This window comes from Zonotrichia albicollis, chromosome 2 (genome assembly GCF_047830755.1).
Source record: "Zonotrichia albicollis isolate bZonAlb1 chromosome 2, bZonAlb1.hap1, whole genome shotgun sequence".
NCBI lineage: Eukaryota > Metazoa > Chordata > Aves > Passeriformes > Passerellidae > Zonotrichia > Zonotrichia albicollis.
In genome coordinates this window covers 103,018,995-103,036,475 of record NC_133820.1, presented here as the reverse complement: position 1 = coordinate 103,036,475, position 17,481 = coordinate 103,018,995, and the positions used below count along the sequence as shown (strand labels likewise).

The 17,481-nt window shown below is 41.8% G+C and overlaps 1 protein-coding gene across 2 annotated transcripts in view; it reads right to left on the bottom strand.

Annotated features, from left to right (window-relative positions):
- The window catches only part of SH3RF3 (SH3 domain containing ring finger 3), a 250,803-nt gene that overhangs the window by 53,378 nt on the left and 179,944 nt on the right, over positions 1-17,481 (bottom strand). For both annotated transcript variants that reach the window (XM_074535902.1, XM_074535903.1), the window contains exon 4: positions 10,788-11,150. In XM_074535902.1, coding sequence (XP_074392003.1) covers positions 10,788-11,150 — 363 coding nt within the window. The remainder of the gene's footprint in view (positions 1-10,787; positions 11,151-17,481) is intronic.

The window sequence follows — 17,481 nt, the reverse complement described above, 5'->3', positions numbered from 1 at the left end:
CCAGTCTGTCTATGACCCTGCTTTTCATCATCAGGTTTTACTCCACAGGACATGCTGGCCTTCCATACATTGAATTCAGCTCCTCTGTTCACATCTTGACTTTTACTGTCACAGAAGTATTCTGCTCTTCAGCTTTATCTGTCTCTGTGCTCCTTGCTGTATTCTCTTGGTGGTTGCTTGATTGCTACTATGCATCTGAATGTTCACCAGCTTTGCATTTAACTACAGTCCCTGACACAGTTGGGGAAGTCTTTCTAAGCTGATTTTTTCAAGGTCCTCTTGTCTCCTGTATGTATTCATAACTAACTCATATCACAAAATACAGTATTGCTAGATTATTTTGCAAGATTGTATTTGCAATAAGATTTTGAAGAGACTGGTTTTTGCAAAAGAATAATCTCCTATTTCTTTATACTTTATACTTCTTTATAGTTCTTTTCTTTATACTTCTGATCACCTGAGTTGGAAGTTTACCTTTCTACTCTTCACACAATTTTATGTGCATCTCTCCAGTAACTAGTAATACCAATAATCCTCCTGGAGAACACAGCAGGCCTTTCTCTACCACAGCTGGTAGAAGGACTTAGTACATTTTCCTTCTTTATTTAGCCCTGGAGCCAGGTTGTACTTTTGCTACTGTGATCTAAGGAACAAGGTACTAAACATGTCCTCCTTTCCTCTTCATCTGCTCAGGGGAATGGGATCCAAGACAATGCTCTGATTTTCTTGTTCTCTGCTTTGATACCTTTAAGGAAGTCTGTGTGCCACATCCTTGCATTCTGATGGCATGTCCCTACATGATCCATCTTCCTTGTGTGGCATCAGACACACAAATAGAGCCATGCACAGACATGACATAGGGAGGGCTCAAACACTGCAGCATTTGTGTCTTAATCCTTCTTCAATCTCTGCTACTCAGCGTTGCTGAAGCCTTACGGGTAGGAGATGTCTCTGACAGCCAGGATTTTAAGAGGCACATAGGCACTTACTGATAAAAACAGGCACCTTGCAGAGTTTTCTCAGAGTGGCATTAAGTACTTCACTGCCTGATTCCCACTGATTTTATTGCAATTTAAGTAATAGGAGTCACTTCTAAAAATACTATTTGGTGCTCCTCTCTATCCCTATGTGTCTCTAATGCCTTTAAACATTTGGCCATTGAATTTCCAGATGTGACCTCCTCCTGGGTGATCACACATGCATACCTCTTGATTAGGAGGCTGTTTAATGGTGGCATGCACTTTTCTGAACCAGGCACTGCCAACTCTGATCCCATTTACTTAGGCCTGTGAACAGCAAAATCTGACTTCTTCATGCTCCTGCTTCAGCCTGGCATCATCCAAGCACCACTCACCACTGTTTCAGCTCAACAGCAGCAGCTCTTTTCCTCTGGACACTACAGACCCAGATGCCAGCCAGCAGGGAAAAGCAGCTGCACAAAAGTGTGCTGAAAGTCACCTCCAGATCCTTCTGCACTAATTTCTGCTTCTTGGTGACCATTGGTAGCACAGCAGTACCACCTGTACTGTGCAAGGCTAAATCCTGAGTAAATCTCCCAGACTATACACACAGGCACCATGGTGCTGCATGACAGGTATTTCACTCCCAGCTCATGCTGTGCCCTCTGTTTTTATCACCAGCTACTCTGGTGTAGTAGGTGATTATGTACTCATGGACTGGAGAATAATATTAAAAGGACTTTTTGCTCTTTTTTTCCTGTAAACACAACAGCTTCCTTATGACCACTGAAACATTGCTCCCCACTAAATATTACTGACAAGCCCAGAGACACCAGGAAATTAAAGGTAACAACTACTCATCTGGGCTGAAACATCTTCTCAAACTCATTCCCTTTCTCTTTTCCCATCCACACATTTATGGAAGGATAAGAATGGCTAGTTTGGACTTCGAGTATAAATTATATTTTTCTTTCCCTAGCAGATTTACTTTAGATTTTCACCAGTAATTTATGGCCACATTTGTGGTTTAATTTGAAAAGACAGGGTGCCTGTAGGGATTAGTGAAAGTGCCTTGCAAAAGCAAGAGATTCAGTCTTCGAGCAGAATAGAAGTCTAGAAGACAGTGATAAAACTAGGAACAGAGTAAAATTATATTGTAGGTTGCAGTAGCCTTCACTGAAAAATAATTGTTGCTATCAGATGAATGCTCCTACCATCTAGAAAATCAACCAGAATTCTCAGTTTTGACTTCAAAGAAAATCCAGCACTCTCTCACCACAGGGCACTTATCACATTCATTAATTCTCAGGAAAAATTCTTTTAATGTCTTGAATGCATATTTACAGCTTACTTTAAATTTCTCTTTAATATTACTTTAAAATAAGAGAAAAAACACCCATTCAACTCACATAAGTTGACATACCATCCTCTGGAAATATCATAAAAACAGGCTAATGGTCTTTAAGATTCCTGTGACTCGTTTCTCTAATTTGCTGACTCCATAAAACAATGACTGTGGCAATCATTCTGAACCTTAATGTTCCTAGAAATAATGTATTAGCACTTAATGCATGGTAGTGACACCAAGTATTGATGAAAAGTGTTACATGCAAGATCAAGTAGCCTCATCAAATGCTAATTATCAAAGTGGGGGCTGAAATGGACTTATCAATTCTAGAGGAAGAATTATTTTTTTTTCCATAACGGTGTGTGTGAAAAACAAACAAATGTGCAGGATAACAGCTGCAGCTGCATAAATAGCTGCATAAATACCCAGTTCCTTCCTGCAAAGACTGGAGCTAAATTTATATGATTTACTGAGGGGTTTTTACAACCTGCAAGTATCTGTGGCTGTGTATGAAGGTGAGGCACAGTATTATGCTAGCTTTTTCTAGGACCAGGTTGGCCCTGATTAGTTTTGGTTTGTAATAGACCAAAAACGCTAAATCATATCTTCTCTCAGTAGCTCATAGAGCTATGCAAAGAGCTGGAGAAGTCAAGTAAATTAATTTCCTGAGCTTCCATTTCCCTTATCCTGCAATCTAATGATGCCTGAAAGTTAGAAGAAAAAAACCCCGAATATTTTTGTCATTTTCTTCTGAAGATTCATCTGACATTACTATCCATAAAAGCGCTGTTTATTATGGCTCACAGCTTCTCAGCTCCCCCAAATGAGGACTAATTAAGCATCATGTGGATGAGCATCATGAGAATTATATTTTATTCAGCCTTGTTTCTCTCAGACTATACTCAGGGTATAGCTTTCCACCACAAGGTTTTAAATAGGTTTGTAGTAAATAGTTTCTTGAAATTCTGGGATCAAAGAACATGAAAATCAATCAGAGACACAGGAAGGCTTCAAGTGAAAGCTTGACCTGTAAAAGATGTTAATTTAATCCCACACTCAGAATTGTCCTTTTGATAACTGTACAACAAAATCATCAGGATCCTGTGCAATGCCTCCTGTAAGAAGTCCACATCCAGGGAGAAAATAGTGGTAAACAAATAAACCCTCCAAGCAAAAAAAAAAAAAAAGAGGAAAACACATACTTTAGTAATTTCTGCTCAAATGTCATACATATGTAGACATAGTGTGTGCCACATGAACAGGATTTTATGGTATGGGGTAAATACCAAGACAGTGTCTTGAGACTTCTAAACAAGTAGGTGACTGGCAGGTACTGTAAAGCCTCAAGATTAGCTGTGTGCAAAAATTATTTCAGTGGCAAAATGTTTTCAGGTTACTACCCTGAGGAGCATCTGGAAAAAAACATATTGTTTTTCTTTTACTGGCAATGGGGTTTCACGCACAGTTGAATAATCCTTTTAAAGTACAACTTTCTCTTCCTAGTTCCTGTAAAAAAACTAGGATTTATCTGGTTCTTGAAAAATCTTTCAAAATATACTTGTGATAAGGCATATTGTAACAAAAAGAGAAGACACTGTCTCTAACCTGGTAGTTCCCTAAAGGCAATTTTGCTTTGACCTGGATTCCTGGTAGCTTATGTAATCAGTCCATAGACTGATCATGAGCCTCATTTGCAACAGTTTTGACAAATAATGAAATATATCCCAACATGCACAGAGCATATTCAGAGACCTATTGGTAGCCAAAAAAAAACCTGCTTACATTCCTGCCTAAAAATTTCTATTTAAAAGAAGTTAACTCCTTCCCACCTACAACCACCCCTCCGCAACAAGATATTTACAATAGGCAATGTCTGGAATTATAAATAACTATGAATAGAATTGGAAATGCACAAGGATAAATCATGAATTTATATTAGACCTTAGCAAAAGCTCTTATGCATTTTTTGTGACATATTTTGATCTGAATTACAGAAAGACAGGTACTTTGCCATTTTGACTGGTGCCACCTCCTGAAATAGCTGCCCTTGGTTTCACCTGTCTCGCTCTTGTATCCAGTCAGTGGTCATTCACAGTCACCAACAGAGCAGGTTGGATGGAATTTGGACTCCCAGCCAAAGCTGAAAAATACCTGAATTTGACTTATTTTCTCAGAGCTTGTTGTGCACTTGAAAATTCAAGGTTCATTTTTAGTCTCTGGATTTTAGGTATAATCTGTACATGTCTCATGGTCAGCACATTTAGGTTATCAGCCAAGGCTCAACCAGAGTTCTGCTATTACATTTTCTCAGCTAAAATTCAGCACTTCTAAATAACTGATAAGGACACACTTTCAAATGATTTATATAGCAAGACGCTTCAAGGAACATTTTTCATTTCAAATACTGTCAATCTTTGGGATTGGGAGCGTTCAAGACATTATTCTCAGCTTTTCCTGAACATGTGTCCTCTGGTTAGGAGCTTGAACTAATACTTGCAGATACAAATTGACTTCTTGTGCATGGTCATGAGTTGTTCAAAACACACACAGAAGTTCCTTCTGTGGGGAGGGTCCTTTCTTCCCCACTCAGCTGTTACCCTGGTGTGCACAAAGCCATGCTTCATTATTCATGAGATGCTTTTCTGTCAAAATCCAGGGGATTTGGGGCAGGACTGACCCATGACCTTTTCAACTAGCAGGGACGAATAATTCCTAAGGGGTGAAAATGGAAGCAAGAGAAGCCATCTGAGGCCTAGGCATGATTACCTTCCAGGGGGACCTTCCCCACTCCCCAAGGAGTCTCAGTTACGAACAACTCCTCTGCACCCGTAACCTAATTCAGCTTCAGCTCCATCACAGGCCTGCAGCACTACTTACATCTTCAATAAAAATCCATTTTGCCAGTATGATAGGACATTCTGCATGATGGAAAGGCACTATTACCTTTCAGATGGAGATCTTACACTTAATGAGTGATGCTTAGCATGCAGCAAAAAGCATACAAGCAAATTGTGGTGGTTTGACCAGGAAGAAGTGGGAATTCTGGGATGCTGTGGTCAAACCAATGGATGCTCGGAGTTTGATACTGGCACCTGGTGTAGCCAGTGGGGTTTGGACACACCTCCGAGAATACACAGGGGTTAAAAAGCAGAGCTTCGGTCCTGGGAAGCTCTCTTGGGACTTCGAGGGAAGGAGGTCGGATTGCCCAGCATTGCCTCTGCTGCTGGGCGGGGGAGGGGCAGCCACGTGGTAGGCCAGGGCCTGGACAGAGATGGGGGTGAGGAGGCCCTCGAGGATGGAAGGGTGGAGGAGCCCCAGGAGACATCGGGCAGCCCCCCCCCCCCCCTTCTTCCCCAGGAGAGAGAGAGAAGAGCTGGCGACGCCGAATGTGATAGCAGCCGGCCCAGGAGGAGAAGGCCGGCCGCAGCAGCAGCTCGTGTGGGAGTATCGTCGTTCTGAGACAGGCAGAGACTGAAATTTTTAACCCCTTTCTTTCATGATTGGGGCCTTGCAAGAATGCTGATCCTCCTCGGAGCTGACTAAGAAGGGAGATAAGAGATAAGATGAAACAAGGACCTGGCCCCAAGGACGTGGAGAAGACTGGCTGAGTGAAGAGAGAGATGCTTGGAGTGGCCTTTTGCCTGGACTTTTCTTGTGGCCATGGACTCAGTTTGTTCCTGTGACACAGAGACTGCACTTAGGGGGAGGCAGTGCCTCAGAACCAGGAGGGTTCATCGTGGGGACCCCTCGGCCCCAGGGGGTTGGAAAAATATGGGGGGGACAGATGTCCCAAAGCAGAGACTGTGCCTTTTTGGAGTGAGACAAGGCATCCTTAAAAGACAACCCTAAAAGCAGCTCTGGTCCATGCACGGTGGTGAGAGCACTGGGCATGGAAGGAAGATGTCACAAGAGGCAAAAGGACTTTCCGGGTGGTGCCGAGTGACATTGGAAGCACAGAGGTTTCAGCGTGTTTCCAGGGGAAGCCTATGGAACAAGAAGGACTCCTCTCCTCTTCATGAACTGAAGTCTGAGTATACTAAAGTGTGGTGCCAGGCTGGGCAGTTGGTGATTTGGGAGAATGTATCGGATTGGGAAATTCAGGTAGTGGGGAGGAGGAAAGTGGTTTTTTTGTAAGGTTTTCAATTCTTTTTTTTTTCCTTTTCCTTATAGTTTTTCCCTATTTTCCTGTAGTTTAGGTAATAAAGTGTTCTTTATGTTTAAGCTGGAGCCTGTTTTGCTTATTCCTGGTCACATCTCACAGCAGACACCAGGGTGAGGGCATTTTCATGGGGGCACTGGCTCTGTGCCAGGCTCAAACCATGACACAAATTTAGTTGCAGGCAAAATTAGGATTCTAGCATTGCCTCTTTTAAATTAAATGCTTTATATTCTGGCTATTTTATCCAGCTGAGGTGACTTCAAGTTGATTCTTCTACCTTTCAAGCATCCCAAAGTTTGTAGTCAGTGAAGATGTTTTTTAAGACCATCATTCATTTCAAAATACATCTTGGCTTTTGGAAAACAGCTGAGCTGGTTCTGCTTAAAGAACAATGAACACATTATGGAAGGCCAGCAGTCTTCAATTATTAAATTAATTATATGCAGAACTGCTTTCAAAACATGTGATTTCATAGTCTGGTCTGCATGTCAGTGCAGAACTCAGTCAGAAATCTGTGCCCTCTTGGAGGCTTATATTAGTCTAACGACTCATAAAAACAAAAAAAGCCATGTCAGCTCAGTGTGGAAGTCTGGTTTCAATTCACAAGAATTGACAAAAGCCACAAGAATAAAGCATCACGCATGAAATAACTTCTAAGGGGTGGAATATATGCTACATTTAGTGAAACATGTAAAATTTGCACCTAAATTTTAAGTTCTTGCAGTAACTTAGGCAGTAAGCCCTAGATGTCTCTGTTTCTTCTCATGTCAGCAGAGAGAAAGCAGGTGCTCCACATTTAGGTGCCTCAGGTCTGCAGGGAAAACTGATGCTTGTTCAGAGGAGACTTTCGCTGGCTTGCCTTGAGCTAGGGGACTGGGGGCCATTCAAGAACTCCTGTAATTGAATTCTGCTTGTTCAAAGCACAGGCTATAAGAAAACTGTGTTGAACTTTTTCAAAATATAGAATCCCCCTGCAAGCTAAATACCAATCCTGATCTGTTTTAGAGAAACTCATACCTACAACAGAACAAAATTCTTTTATTTCTTTTTATGAAGAGATCTATTAAATAAGCAATGAAAAAGTGCCTGGAAATTTCAAGGATGGGATATAATGCCACAATAAACCAAATTTACATTCAATTAAAAAAAATTGCATAAATTTGCTAGATACTGAAACTGTAAATTTGTTGTGCCCCTTATAAGAAATAAACTTTGGCTGAATTTGCTGTTGCAAACCACTAAGGGGCCTGAGATGGTTACAGAGACAACCACTGTGACAATGACATGCAGGACAGAGAGGTTCCTATTCAAGTGAGGAAAGAAAAGGTGAGACCTCTTCCTGCAGCAGAGCTCACTGGTGAGTTCAGCAGCTACATGCACAGCCTTCCTACAACCTGCCCATGCTCTCAGCAACGCCCCTGAGCACTTCCGAAGCAGCAGTAAAATCAGTTTGCAGATTTGTCAAGATGTCAAATGCTGAACAAGCCACACAGGGCATTTACCTCAGAAATGCCAAATGTATTTTAGAGCAAAAAAATCTGAAGACAAGATTCTCACTGCCCTGAATGCCTTGATGTAAGAGCTCATGGGGCCCATTGTTTATGCTACTCTGGCTGGCATTCAGCCATGTGAATAAAAGAAAAGTGCTGAACTGATATTCTGTCTAAGGCTGAAGCATCATTAATTGCTTCAGAGCCATGTCAGGTCTTAGCAGATGGCAGAGAAGAGACTGAATTTCTGACATTTTTAATTAAAATGTAACCCCTATTATTATGGGATTAATAGTTATATAAATATAGCTGTACAATTTTAATGGGCATTTGGTAAGAGCAAAATTCTGTATTTTTTGTAGACTTAATTTAGAAGGCTTAAAACCAGGTGAATGCATGTTTGTAGCTCTTGTGATTTCATTGCTAACCTTACAAGCATTTTTCTGAAGGTTGCTGCTACAGTCAAGAGAACATAGTGAAAACTTCAGCCCCACTTTTTTTCCCCTATAGATCCATATTTATTGCAAACCTTTCAAAGGAAAATGTTTAAATCCCTCAAATTAGAAAGCAAGGTTCCCAAAAGCAGAGATATGTAGTAATACATGTAAATGCCACACTTGGGGTGACAGGGGCCAATGACACTTTTTGACAGAGGGAAGCCTCTTTTCACTGTGGCCAAGACAGTTTTGACCAGCAGTGACGGAGGCATGTGCTCAGCTGCCTTGTCTGCAAACTGGCTCTATGCCCTGAAGCAGAACCACTCCCCAAGCCTGTTCCCACCATGGGCTTCATTACACCCCATGTACATGTTTTCCCATCTGCTGCAAAGAATCCAACCAAGCTTCCTGTGGGCTGGATTTCAATAATCATAACTTGTCACTGGGAACATCAGGCCCTTCTTGTCCTCTACCACTTGTGTGTAAATGAAAAAATTGTTTGAGAAATGAGGGGGATCTTGCATACCAGTTGTTCCTGTTGAACAGGGGAGAATAATCAAGGCACTTTTTGTTTCATGGTATAACTTTTGTAGTTTACTAGCCCAGAATGAGTCTTCAATGTAACTCTAATAAAAAAGGGTGTATGTTGTGTTTCTCTTGACTAGCACAGGACCAGAAAAGCCACTATCATGTCTCTGTAAAGTCCAAATGTGTCACTCTCAGTGTCAAAATCCTGGGTGTCATTTACTTGACAAGTTTGAGACCCTCCCTCATGTGCAGTGCTTATGCTGCTTCACAGATGTCCCAGTACATCTTGACACCCTGCTGCTTTGTGTGGGAGCCATATCCTCACCTTCACCCTCCTGCTGGGGGCTGAAAGGGGGAGAGGACCTTTCACCACAGAAACCCTTCCTGGAATAGGCATGTGGAAGAAAACAGGTGCTATTACAGTAGGACTGAGATTTCTCTCTGCTCCTACATGTGGATGGGCAGTGGAGGGAGGTGAGCAGCTGAGGCAGGAGCAGAGAGTAGTGCTCCACTGTGGCAGTGTCCTCTCAGTACAGTTTTGGCTGGCCCTGCATTGCTCATGGTGTGCATTCAGGCACTCTGCCTCCCCCAGAGTCCTTGCAAACCTGTGCTGCAGAGGCCTGAGGCTCGTATCTTGTTTCACGGTGGGGCACAGCTATCAGGAGTGGTCTGATGCACCACACTGGCCTCACAAGGGACATCCATCAGCACTACAGATGGATATAAACAGCCATTTCTGCCCAAAGCAGCTCTACAGTTTGCTGCTTATCCCTCTCCCAGACATCTACATGCATACCAGCATAGGCAGTGGCTGTTACATGATTTGCCTCCTGCTCTGGGCCACCACAGGCTTGGCAAGTGATCCATGCTTGTCCCTGTATGGGGATGTGGATGTGAGGGGACATCCTGTCCAGGGAGAGGAAAAGGGCAAGGATGGTTTTTCTCAGCAGTGTGGGATGTGTGGGAAGACCCTGTCATGCTGAGGTTATTTTGGACTATGAGACTATGAGATACAGACTGTGAGGAACTGGTCTATAAACCACATGTGGGTGCTAATCTGTACACACACTGTGTAGATGACTGGGCAGGAAGGCCAAGGCAGAAGAGCTTTGGGACTCTGACTATTCTCCCTTCTCTTCTACACCTTAAAACTGCAAATTGCCAGTTGAATTTCCTTATCCACAGAAGCAGCAGGCAATTGCAAAGGGTTTCATTGCACTCCTGGTGAGTTTGGCTCCTGTTTCTGCCAGGGCCCTGGAAGCAGCCTCTTGGAGGCTCCTTTTGGGACCTGTGGGAGTGTCTGGGAGGATGCTCTTCCGCCTCCTCCTTTAAGGAGGGGAAGGATGGAGAGGGTTGCTGCACTCTCAGTATGTGTGATGGTTTAAAAACTCCTTGGGTTTTTCTGAACAGCAGCTACTTGCGGGGTACAACACTTGTCAAAGTGCAGCACATTTGCTCATCCTCCAGTGATCTGTACAGAAATAATTATCCAGAAATCTTTTTTTATCCCCAGTGTGTGAATTTCATACTGACTTTGCTACCCTGCAGAGTAACAGATATGTTCAGGGTAATGGGATCACTCAAAATTATTAACTTCTACAACAGAAACTGCTGTAACAGTCGCATTGCTTCTAACAGATTGTAGGGGTACTTTTTGTTTTTTAAATTGTTGCAGTAATGTGAATCCAATTTAGCCTTATCCTCTGGCTTCTCACGCTTGCCCAGTGATTAATGCAAGGTGCCCAGCACTGTCACAGCAGGATGACAGCACCATGTGACTGCTTCATGTGAGGGTGAGCCATTTTGGAGGAGGTGAGGGCCTGCCACATGCTAAGGATGCCCAAACTCCCCTGCACACCACCTTACCTGGGCTGGGGCACTGGAGGAGAGGTGGGTGAGGTCCCCGATCCTGGCAGCTGCCCGTGGGTCACTGGAGCTGATGAGGACGGGGGCGCTGATCTCCATGGAATGCCGATTGCTGGCGGCCTGGGAGGACTTGTGTGTCATGCTGAGGGCAGTGAAGGAGTGGCGCTTCTTGGCGTTCTTCTTGCCTTCCACCTGCCTCTGGGCTGCTCCAGCCGCCCCGGCAGCGGCCAGCGTGGAGCACGGGGCCAGGCCCACCGCCGCCGCCACTGCCACCGTCTCCGTGGCCAGCGGCAGGTCACAGCCAGAGGCCGCAGCCGAGCACGTCTTGTCCATCTCCATGAGCTGCTTGGCCGATTCATTCAGCTGTGTGGGCAGGAAAAGAGAGAGATGAAGAAGTTGTAGAGAGTGATGAGGTTCCCTCCACTGCAGAAAAGGAGGCTCAGTGAGACCTTATCTCTGTCTACAATCACCTGAAAGGAAGTTGTTGTCACCACAACTGACAGGACAAGAGGAAATGGCCTCATGTTGTGCCAGGGGAGGCTTAGAATAGGATATTAGGAAAAAATTCTTCACTGAAAGAGTTGTCAAGCACTGGAACAAGCTGCCCAGGAAAGTGGTAGAATCATTGTGCCTGGAGGTATTTCAAAGACTTAATAGACATAGCCCTTCAAGGCCATGGTTTAAGGGTGGGTTGGCAGTGCTGAATTAACAGTTAGACTGGATGGTCTTAGAGGTCTTTTCCAACCTAAATGATTCTATGATTCTATGAATTGATTTGATTTATGAGGCCAGAGGAATTATTTCCATCCACTTGTTAATGTCAGGAAGATCAGAAGAGGCAAAGTGAGCATCTAGAAGAGTTAAGCTAGAACAAGACACCATAAATTGGTCCAGCTACAGCATTTAAAAACACAGAATTCCCCAAAACAGCTTTTCCCAGGGTGCTAAGTCAGAGCCTGGGGAAGGAGGCAGGAGCCTCTTCATCAATGTTTTGCTATTCTCAGTTCCATCACAGGCCTGTGCTTGATGTTTGCCACACATGGTTTTGATCCAAGGGTACAACTTCCAAATCTTCCCAGTTTCATTTCCCTGCCTCCCACCTAACACAGATTATCCAAATGCAGATACAAGATGAATGCATTTTCCTTAGCTGTACCACCCAAACTTTGGAAGAGCTTGATGGCGACTGCAAGATTTGCTTAGAGTCCACGTTGAAAACGTGGTCTCATCAGTACTTTTGAAGAGTTTAACACTTGATCTACAGCCCATGAACTCCGCACTAGGAGGCTCAAGCCAGCTTTCAGCCTGCTGTTCCTCATCCAATCCACACTCACAGACAACCTCATGTCTATGAAGGCCAGAGGCATGCTGAGTGGTGCAACTCTGTCACTGAAGTCTCTTACCTCCTAGCCTCCATAACTCATCCAGGAAAGCCACACTGTACATGGCTGGAGAGATTTCAGGCACGCAGGGATGCTACTGTCACTAATGATACATGGAGTGCGCTCTGAAGTCAGCAGTGCTTTCTGCACAGCACTCATTGCCAATACATCTTCCCTCGAGGGATGTTAACAGCTGATGGAAAATGCCACATTTTGCCCATAGACCTTTATATTAAACTAGGATACACTGCAATATGTTTGCATTTAATGAACAAAAACAACATATGAGAATGGGAGCCACAATTAATGCACACGTGCTTTTGCATTCACTGCTATTCTGAGACCCACATAAACCAGAGCTGTATGTAATGCTGTTCTGGACCAAAATAAGGCCAGTTTTTATTCTATAACTACTTTCATGAATTATGGTAGCATCCAAGAAACAGTTGAGGACACAGTCTTCCAAAGGTCCAAATAGAAAAAAAAAAAAAAGAATAATTTCTGCTCCAAGCCAAGTCAATTTTGAAACCCAACACAAGTGGAAATAAAAGGGAAAAAGAGAGAGAAGGGAAAGATAACAACAGAAACATGCAGTTAAACAAATGTGTAATTGCGTATCTTTTATACCTCCCAACTGCTGTCACCATGCTGTAAATAAAAGAATAGATGTTGCTAGCCTTAGGCTGGTCCTCCTGAATTTGAAAGCACTTCTGACTCCACAAGGACTCATTCAATGTAACAGAATACTAACCTAGAAAGTAAACCTCGACTTGTAGGATCTTTCTTTCTGCGACAGCTTCCACTAAGTCAACCAAGAGCCTCCAATTAATGATGCTCCACTACTTTCCGAGCTGCTGGGAGTCCTGCAACCATTCAATTAGCAAGTAATTTTCCCAGCTGCACTGTCCAACTTGAGACCACGCTTACAGCCAGCACAGTGCACTGCACCTGCCAATTTTCGCCGATAACAGCTGATCCTATTTCAGATTCTTCAGAAACATCCATTATTTCCCACTTCATCATGCTCTAAATTGGTACAACCTAATATTTGCCAGCAGGCTCCAAGTTGCAAGGAAACCAGATGGCTCCCCTCCCTTAAGTAGGTGTTACAGCTCTGCTTACCCCATTGATGTAGATAGTCTAGCTGAATTACTTGAAATATTAAGGAGAAAAGGATAAAGCTATCAAATATGTATGACTCTTCGACAGCAGAGGGTGAGGAAATTTTTGCTAATCAACAGCAAGAAGAAAAAGAATGCATTTTAGCTCTTTGAGATAGGAAAAATAGACTTAAAAAACCAATTTAGAACTTCTGATTTTACAGTGTGCTATAGGTGGACAATGAAGCACTCCAGCTCTTGATATCAAGCTCTGAATCTCTTGTAAGAATTAGATTATAAATCCCACTGTCTGGAATCCAATTTAACACTGAAGCTGTTCTTTTTAAAACAACAAAATCCCTTACTTTTTTGTTCAAAGTGGCACTTACTTGAAATGTCAATAAGAAAGCAAGCATCTAAACATGAAGTGATAAAAAATAACCCTGTATTGATATAAACAAAAGTAAATCTCTGTATCAGTAGAAGATTGAAGACAGAAAGAAAACTCTTCCCCAAACAGTCGAGCTAATGAACTTTTGAGAATGTCAGAGGCTTCCTGAAATACTGGGAAAAAACTATTTTGGTCTGCCAAGATAAAAAATGCTTTATAGCCTTACAACTTTATTTTTGTAGAGAACTGTTTTTAAACAGCTTTGCCCACAGATGCTGGAAAGTACTTCCCAAATAGGCTATGAATGCCAGAGAAAAGTCTGCTTACTACTTTGTAAAAGCAAACAGTTCTTCCTCTTCACAAAAAACTTTTAGAAACCTTTTTTTTAAACATAAACATGATTGCAAATTTCTTATTTTAAACTCTGAATATGTAAACAAGCATTGCTTTCTGGTGTCTGTCATCTGATCTTCACGCAGATTTGCTTCCAGATGAGAAGCTTAATGGAAAGTTCTGACCCACAGTCAGTGTCAGGAATTTGACATTTCTGGAAGCCTGTAGCTCTTATGACAATCTCTAATACCAGAACTCAACTTTCTCACTCAGTTTTGATTCCTTCTCTAGAAAGATCTTACATTTGGGTTTGTGGTCCTGATAAGCCCAAAGTATCTTGAGACTTATGCCCTTGAGACTGCAGAGAGACTGATTTTACCCCAAATCCATTCTTTGCAAGGGGGATGTCCTAGAAATCTTGACATAGGATTTAGAGGGATAAGGCTTGGATTTGAATGCCAAACCAGTCAAACATTTCCAGCAGCCCTGCAATCCTGTCTAGAAAGGCGAAATCTTGCAACAGCAAGCCTTATATTATCTGAGGGACTTTATCATGCAAGGGATGTGATGAGACGGTGCAGCAAAACTGTTCACAGTGTCTCAGTGACTATTGGCTATGAGTCCTGCATGCTGAGATAAGGATGCACCAGTCTCAGTTCATGGAGCTACTGTGCCTGTTTCTCAGGAAGACCTTCCCCAGCTGTGAGTAATCATATTGGAGACAGCTACAGCTGATCTGGTTTTGTGAGTGAAGAAGGGTAGGCATGCAATACCTCTGTGCACAGAGCCTTGTTCACCTCCAAGCAACCTTTTCCTACAATGGGAGCAGTAATCAAGTGCTCTTCATTAAAAATTGGTGGCCTTTATCAGGAAGCCATAGTCTCCACCTTGCCACAATGCAAGCTGTCATGACATTAGTGTCCAAGCAGAAAGCCCATGTGATATGAACTAAGGGAGAGGCTTTTTCCTTCTTCTGGCTTTTAGTATGACTGTCTTAGATACTCTGCTTGTGACTTTACCACACAGGTGACAAATACTAAGATACATAATTCAGGACTTCTCCACTGCCAAAATTATTTTTTATTATTCTCCACATAAATCTCTTTTCTTTTCTGCAGAATGTGTTATGGTGAGTCTCTCAGTCTCTGTTGCATGTGCTTGCATGCACACATACACACACAGTTCTAATTTCTAATACATGTGGGTTTAAAAGGGACCACCTATAAATGCTTTCAACTTATTTCTCTTTTAAGGATGAGTGGATACAGGAGAGAAGCTGTCATCTACACTGACGGTCCCATGTGGGACCAAATATGTCCTTTATATCCCAATATGACTTAATGAACTACAGTTTAAATGGGCAACATTATGCACCTACTTACATACCCCAAATGGAATGAAGAGTAAGGAAAACCTACTTCTTGTCCAGTGTGGGTGACAATTAACTCTAGGTTTACTTCAAATAGCAAATTATTACTTTGGAATTTCTTGTTGTTATTATTATGGAACTAGAGAGAAACATGGGAAATTTAGGTCAGATTTAAATAATTAATCCTTACTGCGTCTCCCTTGACAAATATGCCAGTGCATTTACTAATCCATGTTAGTGGCAAAATTATCCTATCCCAGTTTAGACTTCCAAGGGACACTTTGATACACTGTGGTCACAACAGCAGCTCCTGGGTTGTGGCATTTCCCTGATAGTTCTGTCTTCTGTAAGAAGGAGGACTGTTCTGCTATTGAATACTCTTATTTTCTAGTAATTTAGGTCTGCGTAAGGGATTAATTTCTGACTGACATCTGTCCTACCAAAGACAGGACCTCACTGTGTGGCTTACAAATATACTTCAGCATGTACTTGATACTGTGCAGACCAAAGTGTTACTAATGTGTGACTAAAATGTCATTCTTCTCTAAATAAGAAAAGATTGCTTAAATTCTCAGTTTTACACATGTGATTCAGTATTTTGATAAATTGGAGCCAATTTGAACTGGAAAGTACACTTTATTAAGACTTTCACTTGCTACAAAATCTTTGTTTTTTCTGTCTTTATGGAAACTATTAGCTAAAGAATGATGCTGTTCAAATACAGATATAAGATTCAAATCAGTTTTAAAAGCAAAAAGTTACAAATCCCCTCAAATCTCTATGTATCCAATACAGAAGAACAAATTGGAAAGAAAAAATGTCATGCTTAAGTTTTTAGAAAGGAACTACTGAACAGAGTAGAAAACAAAATTAAAATTATTAATAAAACATCTTCACAATGTCCCCCTGAAAGACTGAAAATATTTTCACCTAGGGACTGCTGATTTTTATACTTTGTGGTTCATAAATATTGAGAAGATCGTGCACATCCCTATTTCATGCCTTGCGGAGACTTTGGCAACTTGCAGTTCTATATCTGATTTTGTGATTAAAATAAACAGTCTGAATTTATTACTGCATTTTCACTTCAGAGTAGCTACTTTCAGGAAATACTAAGTTCATAAAGTGCCCTCATTAAACTAGTTTGCTATAATTATAATTTATGTTCTGAAGCACAGTGAGATTATTAAGTAACTAGGGTCATAACTATACAAGATTCTTCTGTCTCTGCTGGGTTCCTGAGAGGACTGCATCTGTAAAAGCATTTTCAGACCCAAAAAGTAGTCTTTCAGAAAGCTAAAACAGCTTTTTCTTACTATTATCCCTACTGGCAAATGCAGGATACAATCTTTCTTCTGCTGCAGCCAAGTAACAAAACAGCCTTTGACTCAAATGGACATTAGGAGGAAGTACATTATACTTTCTTTACCTGATACTTTACATGTTCTTTGGTAGGATAGTACAGAAGGACACACAGCAATTCCAAGAGCTTACTAGTGGGATATTAGCAGACAAATTTGTGCCAAAGACTCTTTGACCAAGTCATATTGAATGTATCTATTATTTTAATCTTTTTTGTTTACTTAATTGTGATTTAAAGGTGTTTAGAGAAAGTCTCCAAAGTTCTCCACAGACAATTTAAATTAATTCAGCAAAACCTACAAAATCCTACCACAATTATTCATTTAGGCACTATCTTATGAAGAGTAGCTAGTAAGGCACAGTTTAGGAGAAAATATTATAGATATACTAAAGCAGCACTTAATGGTTTTGTGTTAATCTCTAGCAATCCACTATTGCCTTTTCTAATTTATTGCCAGAGAGCAACAAGCAAATTTGGAACAGATTTTCTGCAAGTGGTTTATCCATCATGGAAGATAGATTTCTGAAACCCACACTGTGATTGAGAGCAGAGTTATTCCGTTCACCCAGAAAATATAAGAAGTACAGTACATGTGCTTGCTTGAACAGATTCAAATGAAATGATAGCTGCAGAAATACTTTTCTAGGACACATCTCAAACTTCAAATGTTCTGTTCCTCCAGCCATAGGTTGAGGCATACATCTCCTTCTCTTTTCCAAAAGCCTGCTAAATATGTCAGCATGTTCTCAAGAAATG